This window comes from Leptonychotes weddellii, chromosome 13, assembly GCF_054177405.1.
Source record: "Leptonychotes weddellii isolate Sample4059 chromosome 13, ASM5417740v2, whole genome shotgun sequence".
Lineage (NCBI taxonomy): Eukaryota > Metazoa > Chordata > Mammalia > Carnivora > Phocidae > Leptonychotes > Leptonychotes weddellii.
In genome coordinates this window covers 45,029,114-45,052,507 of record NC_138381.1, presented here as the reverse complement: position 1 = coordinate 45,052,507, position 23,394 = coordinate 45,029,114, and the positions used below count along the sequence as shown (strand labels likewise).

Below are 23,394 nucleotides of genomic sequence, written 5' to 3'. Positions count from 1 at the left end.
TTCCTGTTTTTTGTCCTTAATTATCACACATTTTCCCCTTTCTTTGGTTCTATCAATTTTCCTGATTTTAATCTAGTTCTATTTTGGTAAGAGGGACAAGAATGGGGTTTAATCTAATACTAATGTCAGAAATCTAAGTTTAACATTACCAACTAAGAAAAAGAATGAGAATTTAAATTCAGTTAGTCATTTTATTTTCCATTCTTTATTTCTCCAATTGCCTAGGTTCTGAAATAGGAGAAATGGGTAAAAATTCTGTCTCCTTCTCTTTCCCAGCCCAAGTGGCTTGCAGAGTGAATGTGATGAGGTTTTAGATAAAAAATGGAAATTGTGTTTCTGCAAATGACTCTTAATAATGACTGCACTCCTGGGATACAGGACTGTGGTTCACTAAGTCATTTAAAGAATGATGTTTACTCTCCTGTAAAGCATTCATTCTAGAGTCCTAGTTTTGGTCGTCCTATTCTTTGGCTGGAAGTCAGAGAGTGCCAGGAAGTTGGTATAATGGGCAAATTGGAAGGGTTGGAAGGGAAGCTCTCAGGAGTAGGAAGGACCATAGTATCCACGACCAAGTACTTCTTGACTATTATTCAGGAGAAAAATAATATCAAGATGTTACTCCAAAAGAGGATGTTTTATTTTGACAGAGAAAGGACTCCATTTTTTCACCCAAAGAGAGAGCCAGAAAAAGAATCCATGAGTTAAGAGACTTAAGAGGCATATCAACCCCAATGTATGGACCTTATCTGGTTCCTGACTCAAACACAGTGTAAAACCAACCAACCAACCAACCAACCATCAAGTGGGGAAATGTGACGCTGACAAAATATTTGATGAATTTTAGGAATTATTGTTAGTTTTGTTCAGGTGTGATAATGGTACTGTGTGTATGTATGTGTGTGTGTGTGTTTTAAAGAGCGACTACCTTTAGAGATACCTACTAAAATATTTATAAATGATATCTGAGATTTATTTAAGATAATCAGAGTTGGGGAGGAATGGAGGGTGATACTGATAAACAAGATTATCCATGAGTTGATAATTACTGAAGCTGTGTGAAGAGGGTTGATTATTATTGAAGCCAGGTGGTTAGTGGTTAGTATATATGGGGGATCATTATACTCTTCTCTTTTATATATACTTAGAATTTTCTATACATTCTTTAAAGCTTGTTTACCAACTCAATGGGAGACTGAAACCTGACTGGGTCTAGCATGGTGTGGATTCCTTGGCTAGACTCAGTTCTGGCTTAAATCCCCTACTTGGTCCCAGGCATCACAGGCTTGTGGATTACCCCAGTCTACAGGGGCCCTGGATATTAGGATCTTCGACAGACTATGCTTTTGTCTGTTGCATTGCCAAAAGAAAAAAAAAAAGTGTCAAGCTATAAAACACATCCCCAAGTGGTAAGCCCACTCGGGAACATGTCACAGTGCTAGGCAACTAGAAAGGGTGCTTCCTTCAAACAATTTACAAGACATTATTATTCAACCAGCTGCAAAGGCTAATGGTCAAGTTCTGCCTTCAGGCACTGAGGCTTCAAAGCGACATGAATAGGCATTTCCCAGGAGCTTCTGAATAGAGAATCTGGGCCTGTTTATGTAAGGTCTGGCCTTTAAAAAGTCAAGACTTTTTATGATTAAGGGAAAAAGTTCAGCCGGCACCCTGTCCTCTACAGTTCAATTATAGGGCAAAGGAAAGAGAAATACATTGAGCACAATTCAGAGATTCTGCCTGGGTTTTCTGCACTGATTCAGATTTCTTCCTTTAGTAGGTCAAGTCAGACCTTCCATGCTAATGTAAGAAATGTATTCTTCTCTTTTTAGTTTTATGTTTATCAGAATCTAAAAAGCTATGGTTAAAGACTATTTTTCAGAATCTGTCATTTGTAAAGCCTGTTCATTTTCAAGTAGATATGCTCCTAAAATGTTCTGAAAATTGAAATGGCAGATAAATCAATTACAAAATTAAGAAAAAATACCATTTTCTACCTCATGTGTTTGCTGATTTTATTTTATTTTTTATTTTTATTTTTTTAAAGATTTTATTTATTTATTTTGACAGAGAGAGAGAGCGAGAGAGGGAACACAAGCAGGGGGAGTGGGAGAGGGAGAGGAAGAAGCAGGCTTTCCACGGAGCAGGGAGCCCGATGCGGGGCTCGATCCCAGTACCCTGGGATCATGACCTGAGCCGAAGGCAGACTTTTTTTTTTTTTTTTTTAGGATTTTATTTATTTATTTGACAGAGAGAGACACAGCGAGAGAGGGAACACAAGCAGGGGGAGAGGGAGAAGCAGGCTTCCCGCCGAGCAGGGAGCCCAATGTGAGGCTCAATCCCAGGACTCTGGGACCATGACCTGAGCCGAAGGCTGGCGCTTAACTGACTGAGCCACCCAGGCGCCCCCTGAAGGCAGACGCTTAACGACTGAGCCACCCAGGCACCCTGTTTGCTGATTTTAAAAAGTCAGTTTTGGAACAAGCATTTAGGGAATCTAAGCATATGAAATTCCAGATAATCAAAATTTTGTATTTTATTAAGTTCATAATCACTGGAACATAAAAAATATACATGATTATTAGTAGAAATGAATAAATATGGCATAGATGTTCCAACTAAGCCCCAGTGTAACTGCAAGAAGCACAAATTATAAAAATATTCATATGCTTAAAAGAGCAGCTGGAGTAAGGGTTAACAATAAAACGTCAGAGTTTCTAGGAGAGCATTCCAGGGTAGGCCCAACTGCCCAGCAACAAAACAAAACAAACAAAAACACCACCACCTGGAGGAAAAAAATTTTTGAAGGCCTCTTCAGCCGGAGAGAGCAAGAAGTGATTATTTCTACGCCTGGAGTGATGAAAGTCAGTCTCCGAGGTCAGCTTCCAGTGTGATGCCGGAGGACACACTTACAGGGACAGCTGGGAGACCATCAGGGAAGCTGAAGGTCAACATGGCAGCTCCCAAGTGATGGAAATCAACGTCAACAAGCCTTCAGGCTCCCACAACCCTGAGGATCCCAAGGAGATACTTGCATCCTTTTCACCACAGAGCCATAGTTGCCAAGGCAAATAGCAACATTCGCCTGGATGAACTTCTTCCTTCATTCAACCACATGTGGTAAAATCAGATAAAAATAATCCAACATTCATTTTTAAAATGTCTTTGTAGCTTATAGTCTCCTGAAAGAAGCACTCAGTAAGGCCACTTCTCTCTCAGACATTTTAGAAAGGAAAAAAACCTTACCCTCCCATCGACACCCCTGCTGCCAGGAAAGGAGCAGAAGGGTACAGACTGTGCACGTGGTGAATAACTGTCTCCAGGTCTTCCGTGTTAGCACAACAGTAAGTCCTTGGTGTCTGTAAGGAGAGACAGGTAAAGCGCAAAATTTTAAATTATGAGGTTCATGATTTGTATAATGCAGAAATGTAAAAAGAGCAAGAAGACAAATATGAGAAAATAAACCTTTGCATATACAATGAGTAATAATAAGCTATCATATTCACATCTTGCAGTATATGCCATTTCAAGTCAACACTCTCCTGAGTTGGCACTAACCAAAAGACTTTGGTCACGCAAGGAAGGCTTGACAGACATAGGGCAAGACCAACACAAATACCTTAAATGAAATAGAATACACAGTACCATATTCAAATGTGTCTCCAACCCAACAAGGACAGAGTCAATTTAGGAAGAAAAAGTGAAGAATTACACTTTTTTTTTTGAAAGCAACAAAAAAATTATGCCTGACAAAGCCGAAGTAATTCTTTATTTAAAAAAAAATAAGCAAGCAAGCAAACAAAAGAGACTTTACAATGATGCCACAAAATTTTTAAGTTGTGGCTGGTTTCTAACTGGGGAACTGTTTTCCTTGTCCTAAGTGCTGTCCACCAAGGAGGGAGTGTGGTTTTTTGGCACTGCTTTCCCTCTAGATAAGGCAATTTCCAGTTGCATTTATTAATCACATATGTTCTTTTACAATAATATATCCACAGAGCCCCAGCTGCACTACACTGCAACAGACACTTAATATGTTAAAATATGTAAAGCTGACTATGCCTCAATCCATAATGCATTAAAACAAATGGGTTTTCATGTGAACTTCATCAATAAGAGCTCTGTTTCTAGCAGGAAAGCTTCACAAATGCTTTGTTTGAGCTGCGGGAGGAGAGGGCAATCCTCTCTGTAGAATAAATGTGAGAGCGTGTACATGAATATGTGTGAGTGTGCATTTGTGAGATAAAATAACCAGAAACTGAATAACACGGAGAGGAATCTGGTTAACACTGCTCTAATAAAAACAGGGACCTGGACCATCTTGACTTTACTATTCCAATAAACCATGATCTCAAGGTCATGTTCACCCACCATTCAATCGCCAATGCGAAGCCTGAGACATCCACAGTTTTTAACGATCCTTCCAATTAAACTCAAGCCTAAAACACTACCCACTGCCAATATCATCTTTTTGAGGTCTGCAAATATGAAACTCTGCCAAAGACAAATGTTAACCTGATAAGATTTACAGTGGCTAAGTTATTAAATAATTAAGTTTGTCTCTACAAAACCCTGAGGAAGATCCCATTATTATATCTATTTTATATAGGAAACTGAATTTAGAGACGTTAAAAGACTCCTGGCACACCTTACCAGCTAATACGAGACTAAGCTGAGATACTTTTAAAAAAATCCTTTGTGATTAAGTGCATTTGAAGGGCACAAATTCAATGTAAAATCTAAATGGAATAATATCTAGTACCATGCTCATTCACAGAGACTGCACAATTTGTCACAAGAATTCAGGTGAAGAAATCCTTACATGGTATTTTTATTACATGTGAGTCTATTCACACTGCATGGCTTTAACATTTCTGAATTATTTGCGACAGTCACCACATGTACTCTTGTCACGCAGGCTTGAAGTGAATGCATGCACACACATGGGTACACGCGAATATAAACATAGAAGTCAGGGTATGAGAAAAATGGCCTGTGGAAAATGATTAAGATCAGAGAATCTTAGTGCCAGGAAGGACCTGGTTCCTTATTTACACGTGAGGAAATTGAGGTCAGCAAGGTTGAGTAATTCGCCAAAGGTCACAAAGCAGCAGAGCCTGGATCACCTGTTTGTAGTAAGTACACGACTTCTTGTAAAGCACTGGGATACCATGAGGGATTCAGTTAATAAGTCAGCATCTGGTACCCTCAGATACAGGAACTGATTTTGTCTATAAATGTTTTTCTCCAGATGGGTTACATTAATATCAAATCTGACAATACTCCATGGATCAAAGTCGCCAGAACTCTGAAATTCAGCCAATCCAGAGCCTTTCTGGCATGGTCCTGCCTCCCGCCAGCTACCCCCTTGGCTTCTGTGATGGCGCTACCCCGTTCTTCTCCTGCTGCTGGCTTTCCACTTCCCGCCTGCTTCCTGTCATTCTCCCCACAACCCCATTCCCAAAAGTCTTGTCTTAGGCCTGCCTCTGCTTCTCTGGTTAATACTTGATTCCTGAGGGTCTTACCTACCTTCCTGGCTTCATCAGACCACCGCTAGGCAACGACCAAACCAACTCTCCACCCTCTCACCTGATCTAGAGCTCCAGATCCAAACTTCCAAGTTCTAGCAGGCAGCTTCACTACTGTGTTCTGTCACTACTTCAAACTTAAAATGCCCCAAAGTAAATTCTTCTCTTTATGAACACTATAATGCTCCTCCTAACTTCCCATTTTTAAAAAAATAAATGACACCTATATTTTCCTAGTTAAAACTGTAGGTGACATTGCCTTCTCCCTTTCCCTTAATCTCATAGCCAATGAATTGCCAAGTCCTGTAGCTTCTTCCTCAGTGTCTTTTTCGGGAAACACCGGAAATCCCTTCTTTCCACTCTAGTCAAGGCCTGGTATGTTAGAGTCTCCTGGAAGAGCCCCTGAGACAGACAGGATGCGAGTGCAAGCAGTTCATTTGGAAGGTGAGACCAGGAAGCACCAGTTGGGGAATGGTGAACTGAGTCAGGGAGGGTAGGAAGTCAATAAAGACTATGGGACCAAGGCAGTTTGTGGCTATGGGTGACGGGGGACCCAACCCTCTTGAGGCACTTTGGGACACCATGTGAGTATGGCTCAAAATTATCCCAAACGAGTGGCGAGACAGCTGGGTTCCACCAGTCCCCTTCAGCCATTGGTTGAAGGCTGCTCCTGGAGGATGTTTACTCGCTGGCACTCCTGGTTGGCCCTGAGCACAGGTCCAGCAGGCTCCCGTGGCCAGAGAGGCCCCCGTCAAAGAGATGTGAGCGTTTGCAGGTGACAGTCATCAGGTACGCGTGCATGGGAATGGTAAGTGCCCCAAGGGTAAAGATGTGACAAGTCTATGGCACCGACTGTCTCTGCTACCGGGCCTTTTCACCTCTCACTCGGACGGCTGTAGTAACGACTTAACTAGTTAACTCCCAGCCTTTGCTCATAACCACCCCTACTCATATCTTCCACTCACTGGCTGATTAATCCTCCTAAAGAACATTTCTAGCTCTAATCATGACAGTGTTTTTGCTTAAAACTCTTCATTAGCTTCCCACTGCTGACTGAATTAAGGACACATTCTTCTGCCAAGTGTTCAAGGCCCTCCACAGTATGTCAAGCAACCTTTCCAGCTCTGGATTTTACCATTTCTCCATAGGTACAGAGTCACGTCAATGAGACACCACTATTGTCTTGTGTGCTGGCCTCATAATATCCTTGCTACCTGTGTGGATACTTCATCTGCCAAGTGTCCTTCACCGTCAACTCTGCCTGTTGAAATCATGCCTTGCATAAATATCAGGTAAACGGCCAAGACTTGGCCCCTGGTCTTCATGACATCACAACCTTCCCCATTCTACCCCTAATTGTCCCAGCAAGTCTGCTCCTGGCCCACATTATCTACTACCTGTCTATCTACTACTATCTTACCTCTATCTCTGACAGTCAGTAGATACTTGTTGAATTGAACTGAAATACACAGGACTGAAAAATGAGAAGGCCTGATTAGTAACTTCTGATATGCAAAACTATGTGGTTATATCACATGACCTCTTGCTACGTAATGGTTCCAACAGGAAACATCATATGCCTTCTTTCTTCACAGGACTTGAGATCACTAAAGAAGGGTCTTCATCCAGGATACACAGCAAAGACACTAATGGGGGCCATATACTGAATTCGTAGGCCTGGCAGAAATTTTCTTCAGGTCTAAAAATATAACTAGCAGCTTTTTAGACAAAACGTTAGTTAATTCTCAGTTGCTAGGGCTACTAATGCAACCAGCAACTAATCCTATTGCAGTAATTCCTGTCTTTTTCCATGCTTCCAGAACAGAAGTAGAGTAAGCCATATCTAATGAGAAAAGGGATTAAGGGAGACCTTGCAGCATTCAGCTGTGTGGTAAAAACTCTTTTACAGTGAGACGAGGATGGGAAAGGTATTCTGGAAAAATGAAGAAAATCTAAAGGACAGATAATCTTCCAGCACGTGTTTGGGCATAAATATTTTATAAGTTAGAATAATTTGAAAATAATTACAAACCAAGATTGTTCAAATTGTTCAACTGCAGCTATGATCTGAGAGAAACAATAGTAATTTGTTTAATGGCTTTTAGAGGTTCGTTCAAAAAAATCACTGAAGAGAATAATGAAGTAAAATTAATTCTAATTATTCACACATAACAGATGGGAAAAGAGTAAAGCATATATTTTATATTCATCTGTGGACTACATATAATCTATCCTTCTTAATCCACTTCCAAAAAGTAGACAAACTGAGTTCTCCCTAACCTGAAAGAGAATTTTCCTGTCCTGGTTTAGAGGTCATTTGTTTTAAAATGTAAATTTCATTTAAAAGGTGGTGTTTTTTTGTTTGTTTGTTTGTTTGCCTTCGGTCTAGAAACAAATTAAAATGCACCCTGTTAATCAGGTAGCCTGACTCTCCCTAGCTATTCTGGAAGGAGATGAATTTGCTAATCTGCAGTATAAGCCATAATCCAGGACCCTTCTCTCAGTGCTGGAGTGGTCTCACATCCAGTACTGAACTGGGCCCGCTAGGATTTTAGTTTTCCATCCAGCAATATGAAAACTGAAAAAGACACTTCCATGTTTTTTTATAAAATCATTTCAATTCCAGCTGGCCGATGAACTTACAAGTGTAGGTGGTGTGCTACACGAGGGGCAAGTCTTTTGCTAATACCACAAGGGTCTCTGGCTCCCTGAGGGGAGTTTGATAGTATTTTTGCTACAAGTAAAATAATAATAATAATAATAATAATAATAATAATAATAATTTCAATTTCACTTTTATTTTATTGTAATGTCTGATAATCATCAGGAGCTTAGAATATTTCATTTTACAGCCTTCCTCTCTCAAGTATTTAAAGATCTGTACTGAAGTATTGGATAAGATGCTGCTCAAAGGAACTCTGTGATTCTTGTGTGCACCTAGGCGCCCAGAAGAAGCAATTCTTTCATGAATATGAATCATGCTTCTCTGCTGATCTCTGCAGCATGTTTTTGTTGTAGCTGCTGTTTTGTTTTCATTTCACCCACCCCCAGTCTAGTACCTAGTGATCTGCCCAACTCGTTAGGAAAACTGATCTTATTTTTAGAAGATGATGTCATTAAATAGGAAGTCAGAGAAAATAACAGGAGGCACACATAAATCAAACTGGCACTTTAATGAATAATCATTTTATCTAGTCGTTGATAGACAGGTAAAATGACCAAATGTCTCAAAGTGCCCGGGACTTTGATTGTTTCTTAAAATAACCAGCCACAAAACAAAGGACCCCAAGAAATATCCTGGCCACCTCTGAGGCCAAGATGGCCTAGGTGCCCCATTCCCACTCATTTCTACATGGCTACACGCATACGCACTCATGCTCCACAGTGACACCACGGTTTTGTTAGCGGCTTGGAGCAGACCAGCCAGGTAGACAGGAGTTATGCTTGGTGCAAGCGCCTAAGAAGCAAGTCTCCTGCCCCGCCCTGGCTGGGTTTGGGGCCAGAGGTGGCTCGCCAGGAAGGGAGGCTGCCACCTCACAGCAGTCTTCAGCCCTGCCTGCACTTTAGACTCACTGGGGAGTGTCGAGACAAATCACAGACACTTGGACTCCACCCCAGACCAAATTAGTCAGGATCTCGGGGGTGGGGGTGGGGGGGAATGGGGTCCAGGGATCAGTGTTTTTAAAGCTTCCCAGAGGATTCTAATGTGCAGCCAGGGCTGAGAACCAACTGCTTGGAGAATAGAAGAATAGAGAAACAGGGTGAGAGCAGAAGAATAAAGAAATAGGGTGAGAGCTGAGCCAAGAGAGGAGAAGGCTGCAGTGACAAGAATGATAAAAGGATCTAGAGTGACTTGGGAAGAGGGAAATCTAGTGCTATGGGAATTCCTTGCAGCACACAGGGAAGTCCTGCCAAACACTGCATAGCTTATAGGATCACCTGGCCCCTATTAAGCATTCAATAAATGGTAGGAAGCTATTAAATTATTATTACTATTCCTAGAAATTCTTCAATTATTTAAACATTCTTCCTTATTTGAAAATTGTTTAACTATAGAGAATTGTACAGTCTTTTGTGTACCCACCACTTACAAGTGTCAATATTACTGAACTGGACCTAGCAATGTTAGGAAAAAAAACTCTAAAGGATTCAATACATTCATACCCATATCTGGCTGAGATCAAGCCTTCCTGGGTTGTTCTGATTGGGATGGAGGAAGGAGGGAGAGGTAATTTTTGGAGCATTTAGGAAAGAGCAGACCTGGATGGGGTGCAATGATGTTTAGTAGGGAGGTATCGGGTATGGGAAAGAGAGTGCCTGAAGGTGTGAGTCTGACAAATGAACTGTGTTCTGACTGGCCCTGCCCTCTATATTCCTCCCCTTAGACCATAAGGAAGGTCCTTAATCCCTTCTGAATGCCTACTTCAGAAAATGGAACTCAGGAGGGGAGAGAGCACTATATCCTTCCCATCCCATTAGCTTCCAAAGCTAAGGTGGAAAAGCTCAGTAGGAAACAAGAGCCGATTTCTGTAGATCTGTGTCCTTAGGGAACCATCCATTATCTGATGTTGAGGTAGGAACCCTCTTGTTGAAAACCCCTTTGATCTCTAACCCCGGATTTTCAGCCTGACTTGACTTAAAGCCAGTGCTGAAAGGTAAAGACATTCCAACAAACAGCCTGAGTTCCTGCCCGGAGACCACTAATCAGTTTTATGACCTCAGGCCTGTCACCCCACTTGTCCAGAGGCGTCCTCATCTAAAAAATGAGCTTTTCAGGATTAGAGGATCCCAAGTGCCAGGCCAGGATGAGATAAGCACTGGTGTCAGAATGTAATAAGCACGCTGCTTCTCTCACCGAGAGAATATTGCTCTAGGACACTCTCCGTCTCCTATAGCTAACAGCCCCAGGGAGGGCAATGTGCCGGCTTCTCACTTGCTATTGAGCAAGGCTTTTGGCTTTTCCACAATTCCACAATTAATAGGCAAACAAAACAGCTTTGCTGAATGAACAGATCTTTGTCCCTCACTTTATGAGACTGAATGGACTTTACTTTGCAACACATTATTTCCTTGAGAACCTCAGAATGCCCTTCCCATTTTTGTATCCTGGAAGCACCTAGAAGGAGACACAGCAGACAAGAGCTGCTCAGAAATGATTTCGTGGGTCCAGGGTCACAGTGACAAATTCAAATCTTTCCCTTTAAGAGTACCTGCCATTTGTCTACAAGATTTCTAAAGGGCTGGACTAAAAAAGGAAATGTGAACCTTCACATCAAACTATTTATTGTGAGGTGCTTGAGAGAGAACATAAACATTTTATAACTTTAGTTTTTGAAATCATATTGATCTTGATTCCCTCCAGGACCCAAGTCCCTGTAAAGCAAAGTGCAAGAGCCCTTTTCCCCCTAAGTTTTCATAAAGTACTGACATTGGCAACATGATTACACATTTTTATTTCCAGCATGACTTAATTATTTATAGTCTTAATATCATTCTCTATCAATGACTCAAAAAAAAAAAAGGTTTCTTTCAATTCTGGTAGAATTGTCTTTGACCTATTGGAGTGGTAAGGGATTAACAGTTGAAAATCTTCAAAAAAATTTCAGTCAATATGAGTTCTCACTCCAACTCACAGGTTTAACATCAGATAGAATGATGATTTTCTAAGAGGTGGGAGAACCTCTAGCAAAAACTTAATGGGTTAGAGCAAAAAAAAGCTGAGTAAATAAAAAGATTTAAATAATATTTCCTCTATGTAAACTCTGGCTGTCAAATAGGCATATAACATACAGTCAATCCATTTCATGACAAAAGTAAATTTCTTAAGTGAAAAAAAAGTATCATCATATTGGCTGATTTGTTTTGTATCAGTTAATTTTTAAAGAAAATGTGTTTTGCATTAAAAATAATGTAGATTAGTATCTACTGATGTTAAAATATAGTAAGTATAAAAGTTATAAAATAGAACTTTAGCTTCTATAAAAACAGAAATACATTACATATATTTTAATTATGATGGACAATTTGGATATACATAGGCTAAGGGAATTCCCCTGGTTGTATAATTACGAGTCTTATAAATTTCCTTTTCTTGTTGTTGCTTATCTGTATTTTTCCACAGTGAACTTGTATTGTACACACAGTTATTTTAAATAAAGAAGAACGTGCTTTTCATTATAAAACTAGAAATCATTCTTTTAAAAATTAAGCTGTTGTCATTAATTTAAATTTACTTACCAAGAGATTCTCCCCTGCCACTCCTCTGTTGTTAAAAACCACACATCTAAAAACCAGGAAAGTAATGTTTGTTATTTTTACACATGATTCTTGCTCACAATATAATACATATTAAAATCATGCTAGTGGCACTGTTTTAGGGTATTAAAAGATTTTTAAAAATCTATTCCACAGACATGAGAATGTTTGACAACTTCACCTAAATGCATTAAAATATATTTCCACTTCTCTAACTTCAATATGTGAGTTCAAATCAGAAAATTGTATATTGAAGTGATGTTAAATTTTCCTATGAAAAGCAGAATTTTTACAACTTCTTCCTATGCATATGTGTAGGCCTCCAATAAATGTTATTAAAACAATTCTAAATACAAGTCAAATTTATTTATTTATCTATTTAGTTTTTATTTATTTAAATAATCTCTACATCCAACATGGGGCTCGAACTCAGGACCCCAAGCTTAAGAGTCACACGGTCCCCTCACTGAGCCAGCCAGGTGCCCCAGTACAAGCCAAATTTAAAAGTTTTTGCCTCAAACTAAAAAAAAAAAAAAAAAAGCCCTCTACCTATCCTATTTGTAACATTAAGTATCTATTCCTATTCTAAGAAATAGCTATTATTCCCTCAAGACTTGACAGACACAGAGACTGGAATTTTACCTGAGGTGAAAACATTACCACAGGTAGAGCTGCAAGGAACCTCGCATCTGAGCTGGTAGGAAGGGCCCCCACTATGTTACTGTTTGGTGTTCAGTTGACCTCAAGGAAGAAAGACAAACTGTGTTCCCTATAATCTTGTTTGTCTCTCCTGAATCAATGGTCATATGCAAAGGGCTTAGAGCAGTGTTGGTTCATGGTAAGTATACAGGAAAGTTAGCTATTAATAGCAATGGTAATTGTAGGGACATGGTAGCTTCAAGAAGTCATTCTGCATTTAAATTATTTAATTCTCATTTAACTTTCAGTCAGCCAGAACCTCAGATATGTATTTTTTGCCATCCTCAAACCAAATCCTGACTCGCGTCTACAGGATTCTCTTTGATTGAGTGAATCTATATTCATGTTGATTAAAATTCATTTTGTTTTTGTCTGTATACTTATCCAATCAATCAAGGCCACCTAAGGTTCTAATTCCCTTCTTTCAGGGTGTTGCTGATCACTGTGGGTTCTGACTGCCTTACACAACACTCACAACTAACTCTTATGGTAGGGGGAGGGGTTAGATTTCAATGTGGTATTCAGGATATGTTTCTGCAAAGGAATTCTTTCTTTCTCCCTTTCTTTCTTTTTTTTTTTTAAGATTTTATTTATTTTTTGACAGAGAGAGACAGGGAGAGAGGGAACACAAGCAGGGGGAGTGGGAGAGGGAGAAGCAGGCTTCCCACCAAGCAGGGAGCCCGATGCGGGGCTCGATCCCAGGACCCTGGGATCATGACTTGAGCCGAAGGCAGACACTTAATGACTGAGCCACCCAGGCGCCCCAGAAATTCTTTCTTTCATCTGCAAGTTCATATAAAGAATTTTATTAGGCCCAAATGAAAAAAAAGGAAATGTTTAAAATATCAGAAATCAGGGGCGTCTGAGTGGCTCAGTTGGTTGAGCATCTGCCTTCAGCGCAGGTCATGATCCCAAGGTCCTGGAATCCAGTCCTGTGGCCAGCTCCCTGCTCATCAAGGAGTCTGCTTTTCCCTCTCCCTCGGCCTCTGCTCCCCCTGGTGCTCACTCTCTCATGTTCACGCTCCTCTCTCAAATAAATAAATAAAATATTTAAAAATTAAAAAAAAAATCAGAAATCTGATTTGAGAAAAAGCTAGAAATATTATTACATTTTATTGACAAAGAAATATCTTAAATAAACCCTGAAAACATGCAGAAAAGTTGGGAGTAGGATCAGCCTTTAATCTTTTCTTGCTAAAAAGAATGGCAAGGGGCGCCTGGGTGGCTCAGTTGGTTGGGCGACTGCCTTCGGCTCAGGTCATGATCCTGGAGTCCCGGGATCGAGTCCCGCATCGGGCTCCCTGCTCAGCGAGGAGCCTGCTTCTCCCTCTGACCCTCCCCCTCTCAAGCTCTCTCTCTCTCTCATTCTCTCTCTCAAATAAATAAATAAAATCTTTAAAAAAAAAATAAAAAGAATGGCAAGACAGGGGCATCTGGCTGGCTCAGTTGGTAGAGTGTGCAACTCTTGATCTTGGGGTTGTGAGTTCAAGCCCCACATTGGGTGTAGAGATTACTTAAAAATAAAATCCTTAAAAAAAAAAAAAGAATGGCAAGACAGACTAAACATAAATAAGATTTAAGTAAGCCACATGCATGTATTTGCGTAAGCACCTAGGTTACACACGAATTGGGGCTAAAGTTCATTGTGACCTTGAACCTTGTAGCTCTGAGTCACCCAGAAAAGAACCATCTTTAGAGAGCAAACACTAAATAAGGATAAAAATGGCTTCTGAGGTAAGATGTCACCATATGACTACCACCGAGAGAAGGGAACAGAGCTAGTAAGGGCAAAGAAAATGATGATCTGCAAACTCATGACAAAGCAGCCTGTGCATCTGGGATTTTCTCCCCAACTCAGACCGGGATATTTGTACTTCCCTTCAGGAAACTTTGAAAAGTAGATCACAGCTCTGGTATCTCTTGCTAGAGGAGGAAATGTACTGACCTCTCCACAGGCCTTTGTTCCTAACAATGTTCAGTCAGTAGCCATCATCACTGCATATACTCCTCGCCTTGGAAATTGGGCAGAGAGATAAGGAAGAATGGAGAAAAGCAGCTACAGAGGAAGGCAGAATGACGGCTGCCATTCTGTCTCTCTCTCTCCCACTCCAGTTGGTGACGAGTAACCTGCTTTTTCTTTCATCTAACCCCTTTTCTGCCCTGACGGTCATCAGGGAACACTACATATAAAGCTAAAAGAGCTGGTTGTATAACAACTACTATTACTAAGATATTTGGTAAGCCTCTATTAACTTTGTAACATCTCTCTCTCCAAATAATTTTTACAATTTCTCCCAAATTTTTTGATCTGTGATTTTGTTTTTATTTATTTATTTTTAAGATTTTATTTATTTATTTGACAGAGAGAGACACAGCGAGAGGGGACACAAGCAGGGGGAGTGGGAGAGGGAGAAGCAGGCTTCCCATGGAGCAGGGAGCCCGATGCGGGGCTCGATCCCAGGACCCTGGGATCATGACCTGAGCCGAAGGCAGACGCTCAACGACTGAGCCACCCAGGCGCCCCTGTGATTTTGTTTTTAATTATCTTAAGCCTTATCACATAACTTACAAATTTGTGCTGCTGATATACCTCCTCTACTTTAACCCTTCTAAGGAGTTGTCAAAAACACCATTACCAATCATACAGATATGGTAATTCCACAGTTATGTTTTTGAATAGCTGTTTAGAAGACAATCCTGAATTATAACTCGGTCTGACTTAGTAAAGAATTCACAAGCCAAGTCGGCTGCTATATCGTCACACTGAATCTTAAAAGCATCTGACCTTACAGATCATCTATGAAATGTGAGAAGTGTTAAATATTCTTTTTTTTTTTAAAGATTTTATTTATTTATTTGAGAGAGAGAGAAAGAGGGAGAGAGCACATGAGAGGGGAGAGAGTCAGAGGGAGAAGCAGACACCCTGCTGAGCAGGGAGCCCGATGTGGGACTCGATCCAGGGACTCCAGGATCATGACCTGAGCTGAAGGCAGTCGCTCAACCAACTGAGCCACCCAGGCACCCCAAATATTCTTTTTTTGATATTATACATAAACCACACTAAAATGCCTTTCATTAAGCAAAAGGCAACATTTAAGAGGCAGGGAATTTTAATTAAGTTGGCATAGTTAAGACCAAAAAGATAAAGTAGACATTGCCAACTTAACTTCAGCCCTTGCCTTTCACAGGCTACCGAACACAACTTGAAACATAGCTGAGTCTTGCTGTTCTATGAGATGGTGAAGGGATTTCCTTTGTATTTAAATACATTACTATAACCAGTTACATAAATCTAAATATAAAACCAATCTCCTATAAGTTAGGAGATGGCATTTACCATCTCTATGAAAAGCTGAACATTACTAATCAACTCCAATCATATTTTTAGAAGGGGAAAACATGACAGCACTTGCTGAACCAGAATTACTATCAAAGTTCAAAAAGCTGATCCTATTCATTTAACCACGAGCCCAACTTATTTAAATCAGGACCGTCCAAAAGAAGTAGTCTATCATCCATTCAGATCTGGATTCTGGTGTATGAGATCAATTTAAAGATGGTACACATACAAAAGTCGCAAGACATTTTTGTTTTGTAATAAGTAAGGCAATGGCCAACTATTACTCCTTATTAGCTTTTTTAAAAAAGATTTTATTTATTTATTTGACACAGAGAGAGAGACAGCGAGAGAGGGAACACAAGCAGGGGGAGTGGGAGGGGAGAAGCAGATTCCCCGCTGAGCAGGGAGCCCAATGTGGGGCTCGATCCCAGGACCCTGGAATCATGACCTGAGCAAAAGGCAGACACTTAACCAACTGAGCCACCCAGGCACCCCTCCTTAGTAGCTTTTTTGAGATAAGCTATCAAGTCTGCTCTTTTCCTTGTCTCCTTAATGCCAGCAAAGATAATTTTTTTTGTTGTTGTTCCAGGGATGTACTTCTTGGGATTCTCCAAGAATGTTGTTCTTTTTGGTATCCATGTAAGAAAATCTAGGGGCCTGACGCCCAAATAAACCATGGAGATTTGGCCCAGTCTTGTGCTTGCCTCCCTCTTCCATGGTATGTCACTGGGCACATTTCTGAACAAAAGACTTGCCTTTCTCAATATCACCCATTTTTTTTTTTCATTTTTTAAAAGATTATTTATTTATTTGAGAGAGAGCGAGAGTGCATGAGCAGGGGGTGGGGCAGAGGGAGAGGGAGATGGAGAGGGAAAGAATCCTAAGCAGACTCCCTGCCGAGTGCAGAGCCTAATGTGGGGCTTGATCTCAAGACCCTGAGATCACGGCCTGAGCTGAAATCATGAGTCGAACACTTAACCAACTGACCCACCAGGCGCCCCTACATCATCCATTTTTAAATTACTCTTTCATCATGCGCAAAACAAAGGTGTCCACTCACGAGGTGTACGTCCCACTCTCTAAACTCTCCCAAATAATTTTAAAAGTCACAAGTATGAGGAAAATTATTCTGCAAAAGTTATTTTTCCTATGTATTTTAGCTATTTTTTAAAAAGGTTTTATTATTTATTTGAGAGAGAGAATGAGAGAGAGAGAGAGCATGAGAAGGGGGAGGGTCAGAGGGAGAAGCAGACTCCCTGCTGAGCAGGGAGCATGATGTGGGACTCAGGATCATGACCTGAGCCGAAGGCAGTTGCTTAACCAACTGAGCCACCGAGGCACCCCATATTTTAGCTATTTAAATGTTCTTCTCAAAACAGGGAAATATAAATAAAGAAATACCAAATAAAGAATAAGTCTGGTATTAAGAACTCTCTGTGACAACAGAACATGTTAACCAGGAAAGCAGGTAAGTCTTTTTTAAGGAAGGTTAAATAAAGGGTATAGAGCTACTGTAGCACAGGATTTCTCGACCTTTAGTGCTGTGGACATTTTGGACCAAATAATAGGAGTGGCTGTTTATAGCCTCCTTGATTGAAAACCTCTGATACAGTGAGATGGACCAGATAGCCTTGAATCTGCTCAAGCCCCGTGATCTGCCAGAATAAAAGGATTTTATCAGATGACCTTAAATATTTTCTAGTTCTAAGATTCCACAAGTCTTTGAACCTAAGAACAGAAATAATAATCAGAGGGTGGAGTAAGAAGAACATTCATACGTTACTATGCTGATTTCAGATAATAATAACAACAGATAACCTTGATTATTGTTTGCTATGTGCCAGATCATGTTCTAGGCACTTTACATAAATATTAATATTGGAATAACTCATTCATTCAAAAATTTATTAAACAGACTATTTACTGAACTGAAGATTGAGTTAGAGCTTGTAGGAGAAAAATGAAATATAAATATAAGGTTCTTTGCCTCAAAGAGAGTATAATCTAATTAGGTTGAAAAGAAATGCATCATATTTTTGGTTGAGTGACTACAATAAATGTAATATTATAAGGCAGTGTACAATTCAATGTCCAGTGAATGGTGTAGATAATAAAGCCTTAGGAGGTCAGGTTGGGCAAAACTGATTAGGAAAGAATTCATGGAAAAAACCAGATAGGTATTATGCTGAGACTTGGAAAATGGTAAAGATTTCAGAAGAAGGAAAGTGTGGGATAGAATATGGGTTGGAGGGAGCAATGTAAACAAAGATGTAAAGTAGGAATGTATAAAATTTTCTAAGGGATGAAATAATAGATCATTTTAGCAGAAACATGGCTACATAGAGTATAATGATAGAAAATAAGGATGGAAAAAATAGGTTAGGACCAAAATAGGCATAGGGTTCTGAATGCCGGGTTAAGAAAAGATGACAAGGAGGTTATACTTCCAGAAATGTCAGAGTAGATCCTGTTAGGTCAATCCTTCCAAAGAATAGTATCTATAAAGTCTTGATAAATTTTAAAGGCAATGGAGAATGACCAAAGCAGGTAGAAACTAAATGAGAATTGACACTTGGAAGAAAAAAATGGCACTAGGTGAGCTTCTCCTCTTTTTATAGCTTTTTGCCTGAGGGGAGGCACCAGTTGGTATTATTCAATGATGGATAAATGTCAGATAGAAATGCTATTTCATGGGCTTAAGAGACCAGAAAACAGAGTTTGATACAATTATAGCAGCTAGAAAATAAAGGAAATTTTCAGAAAAGAGACACAGATGGAGAGTCCTAAATTCTGGGTAAACACTGAGCCCACAGTTCTTGCTAAACTTTCATCTATACAGATATGAGGCTCCAAGCAGTCAAATTAAGGATAAAAAACTGAAGAGATTTCAGCTGCTGTCTACCCCAGAGGAGACAGAGTTTGAAGTTTGAGTTTAGGCAAATTATCTGTCTGATAAGACAAACAAACAAAAATCAGTTTTCTTTGGAAAAATATAACAGAATCTAAAGTCTCTACAATGGATCATTCAAAATGTCTAGAATACAATCCAAAATTACTAGATCACAAAGAAACAGGAATACATGCCAATACTCAAAAGATAAGACAGTCAATGTAACTGACCCTGAGATGTCCACATGTTAGAATTAGTAGATAAGGATTTAAAGCAGCTATTATAACTATGCTAAAGGACATAAAGGAAAATAAGCTTGTAATGAATTTAAAAAATAGGAAATCTCAACAGAGGAATAAACCCTCTTAAAAATGGAAATTCTAGGTCAGAAAAATACAATATATGAATAAAAAATTCAATTGACTTGCAAATTACAGTTCCAATATAAAGATGAAAGAGAAATAAGGATCAAAAAAAATTGAATAGAACCTCAGTGTTTTTGTGGTACATTATCAAAAGATCTAACACATATGTATGTAATTGCGGTCCCAGAGGAGAAGAAAGAATGGAGCAGGAAAATATCTGAATAAATAATAGCAAAATTTTTTCCAAGGTTGATAAAAAGACAAAAAACTCAGAGTCTCAAAAAGAGAAAGAGAAGTGGTAGAGGAATAAAGGAACAACAACAACAACAACAACAACAAAACCAGAAAGCAAACATGAAAATGGTAAACCTATATCCACCATATCAACAGTTACATTAAATGTAAATGGGTTAAAAATCTAATTAAAATAAAGAAATTGTCAGACTGGATAAAAAAGCAAGACCCAACTATGTGCTATCTATAGCAATACACTTTAAATTTTTTTTTGTTTGTTTGTTTATTTATTCATGAAAGTCAGAGAGAGAGAGGCAGAGGCAGAGGGAGAGAAGCAGGCTCCCCGCCTAGCAGGGAGCCCGATGCGGGACTTGATCCCAGGACCCTGGGATCATGACCTGAGCCGAAAGCAGACGCTTAACCGTCTGAGCCACCCAGGCGCCCCTATAGCAATACACTTTAAATATAAAGACACAGATACTTTGAAAGTTAAAGTATAAAAAAATCATGTAAACAGTAAGTATAAGAAGGCTAGAGTGGCTACAGTAATATCAGACAGACATCACAACCAGAGATAAAGAAAGACATTTCATAATGGTAAAAGAGTTAAATCATAGGAAGACTAAAAACCACAAATATATGTAAGACTAATAACAGAGCTTCCAAATACATGAAGCACAAATTCACAGAATTAATGGAGAAATAGAAAATCCACAATCATAGTTGATTTCAACATCCTTCTATCAATAAAACAAAGTTAGTAAAGATATAAACAGTCTGATTAACACTATAACTATCCTACCCTAATTTACATTTATACAACACTACATCCAATAGCATAACACATATTCTTTTTAAAAAATTATAATACTTGAACATTTCCAAACTAATGTCATAAAGATATTAAAATAGATTAATATAACTCATGTACCTTTTTCTAGAATGTAAAGCATCAGAAATCAAACACAATAATTAACAAGACTGTATTATTGACTGTATTACACACACAACTCCTGATTATCACATAGTAATGGAGAACAGTGAAACTTAATTCATAATTCAAAAACCTCATTCTCTTGTTTCAACTCTTTCCCTACAAAATCTATTCCCTGAGTATGAAACATGACTTGTGTGCCTGTCATGTCTTGAATTTCTCTGATGAAAGAGTCCTATGATTCTACAGGTCTACATTATTCTGACAGACAATAATCAGGAGCTAGTTTTCCCAAGCCAAGAGTCTGAGACACCGAGTAAAGGAGAGTTTTGAAGGATGATCAACATTTCAAAGAACCTAAAAAAAAAAGAAAAATCATACATTTATCTGTAACAAGGCTGTACAGTTGAATCTTAACCTTGTCACACATTAACTGTCTAACTTTGGTGAGATTATGAACACTGTAGTTTTGTTTTTGGTTGGTAAAATGGGGATAATAATATATCTCTTGGAATTAGGTACATATTAAATAAGACAACCTAAGTATAGCACCTGGTATGGGGCCTATCATGTGGCAAGTACTACACAAAGCTAAATTAATTATAGTAAACCAAAATGGCAATTCTGGTTATCTCTTGCCGATCATAAGTTCTGATTGATCCTATGAATTAAAAAAAAAAAATCAACAAATTAATAATTAATGCAATTCATTTTTTTTCGGCATAATATTTTAAAACCAGACACCACAAGGGGAAGAAAGAGTTAAAGTTATCTCTCATGTGAAGAAGTTGAAAACCCTATAAAACTAGCGCTAAGTTCTCTTTCAGGAATCTCCTTATAACATTTTATTAGAATCTTTTTTTTTTTCCCAGTTAGCTCTCCCATTTTCCCTAACATACGAATATATGTTGCTTTCTGATGTTCTCAGATTTTATCTAACTCATTGAATTCTAGCTGTGTCTCTTTGGTATTTCTGTAGATCTGTCAACTAAAGAACGAGTTGAACTAGCTTACAGAAAACCCCACTTAATAAAAGGTATTCTACATTGGGGCGCCTGGGTGGCTCAGTCGTTAAGTGTCTGCCTTCGGCTCAGGTCATGATTCCAGAGTCCTGGGATCGAGTCCCACATCAGGCTCCCTGCTCAGCGGGAAGCCTGCTTCTCCCTCTCCCACTCCCCCTGCTTGTGTTCCTTCTGTCGCTGTGTCTCTCTCTGTCAAATAAATAAATAAATAAAATCTTAAAAAAAAAATTCTACATTAATAGTATGAACTAATAGGAATTATTCCAGTGTCACAGATTATTGCTGGCAACTTTATGAGCCAAAACTGAGTCAGAAACATGTATGTGTTCTAGGATATAGGTTCCAGTGGCCCTCCACCTTAGCAAGGCATTACCTTCTCCCTGTACCACTCATTGGCTGGCCAGGCACTCTGCTGTCTCTGGGCCCTCCTGGGATGGTTTCTTGCCTGGTAATAGGGACTAGACAGTAAGTACGTCCTTTCTATCTGACCAGACCAAAAGAGTGTGACTCTTCCCCACGCCAAAGACATGATTTGCTCCTTTAAGATTCACAGCTAGTACTTTTTAAAATGTTCATTGGAGGACGACTTTCTGCATATATATATATATATATACACGTAATCCTTGCAGTCCTATGAGGTATAGTGATCTTTACAGAGGAGAAAACAGAGGTACAGAGTGACTGAATAATTTCTCTGTGGATACACAGAAGTGTATAACAGAGTTGGGACTTGAATCCAAGCAGACCTGACTCAATAATCCACTTTACTACCTCACTCTGTGGCCCTGGGCTATCTAAGCTAGTAACGTTAACGTGTCTTTTTCCAAAGAAGATGAGTGCTCTGAATACAGAGTGCCCTTTGAGTGCGTGTCCGCTATGATTTAAAAAAAAAAAAAAAAAAGCTCTGTCCCTGAAACTTTGTTAATTGAGGTATCATTTTATCATGGAACGTCTAACAATTAGTTCCCTAGGGAATGAGACCACTTGTCGGTGTCCACCATAACTTTTTTTCAGAAATACCATTAAATAAGCTGAGCTCTTCACCCAGTGCATCCTAGTATGCATCATGTCATCTAGCCAGTCTCATGAATAATCAGTTAACTGAACTCATTCTCAAAACTTTAAAAGCCAAATTGTTTTAACAACAATAAAAAATGATTAAAAAAATACTTTTAGATAAACACATCCTGGTGTTAATTTAAAGTGACTTCTTACCTAAGATACTGCTTTTAGACTAGGGTGAGGTCAGAACTCACCCTTTTGTTTCCCTGCCTCCCCTTCCTTCCTCCCCCAGGAAAAGTGCGTAGGTGACCTCCGAGTGCCCTTCTGATAGTGCAGGAAAAGCTAAGCGTCACCTAAAGCTTCGTATCTACTGGTGATATCTGCCCTAAATCCGAAATGCACAGGTCCAAACTCCAAACTGGAATGTAAAGGAACACTGAAAACTTCTTTCAAATCATCTCCCACGTCTAGTTTCTTTCCAATATGTAAATGCTGGACATTGGCAACCTTGCTACCAATAGGTGGGCTTCGCAGCGAAACACAGAAGATCTGAATCCTGTCAAACCACATTTAAAAGTCTGTGCTTTCTGTAAGTGGTTTTAACAATGTGGCAAGAAGGAAATTTCTTGAAGCAAACACCCACAACCTTGAAAAATCCCTCCATTCGTCCTTCCGTTCTTTTCTGACCCCTCTCCTGTTTCCCTCCTTCCTCTGTCAAACTTATAGGATGTGGGATCCACTCCTGCTCTAGTCTCCTGAGGTCACTGTAGCCCTCAGGAGTTGGGCTTCCCTCCTCATTGCCCTGCTGAATCTTCTCCAATTTTGTTTTATCTGTCCTCATTCTCCTTGCCCTTTCACTTGCCTCTGGCACTGCTGACCTGTTCCTTCCCTCCATAAAATGTCTCATTCGGTGTCTGATATTCCAGAATCCTGGCACTTGCAACACTGACCACTCAGTGCTAGAGACTGCCAGTTATCTCCCAGTATCCATCCTCCTCTTCTTTCTTTGTTACAGAATCTCCCAATTTCACTTGAGTACACGGCTGCCCAAAATAAAGTTTTCACTTTCAAGCCTCCCTTGAGGCTGAAGGAAGAGCAGGCCCACATGACAGAAGCAAAAGTGGTGTGCACAGC

The 23,394-nt window shown here is 39.5% G+C and overlaps 1 protein-coding gene, 1 non-coding gene and 1 pseudogene across 3 annotated transcripts in view; 1 reads left to right on the top strand and 2 right to left on the bottom strand.

The window, feature by feature from the left end:
• ABHD3 (abhydrolase domain containing 3, phospholipase) overlaps window positions 1-23,394 on the bottom strand; it is a 39,379-nt gene that overhangs the window by 9,103 nt on the left and 6,882 nt on the right. For both annotated transcript variants that reach the window (XM_081801539.1, XM_081801540.1), the window contains exons 4-5: window positions 11,757-11,802; window positions 3,241-3,353 (exon numbers count right to left, since the gene is read on the bottom strand). In XM_081801539.1, the coding sequence (XP_081657665.1) occupies window positions 3,241-3,353; window positions 11,757-11,802 (159 nt within the window). The remainder of the gene's footprint in view (window positions 1-3,240; window positions 3,354-11,756; window positions 11,803-23,394) is intronic.
• Window positions 8,110-8,261, top strand: LOC115940862 (small nucleolar RNA SNORA62/SNORA6 family). Its single transcript, XR_004075593.1, has one exon. It is a non-coding gene; the product is annotated as a small nucleolar RNA SNORA62/SNORA6 family (small nucleolar RNA).
• Window positions 13,887-19,574, bottom strand: LOC145716783 (cytochrome c pseudogene; annotated as a pseudogene).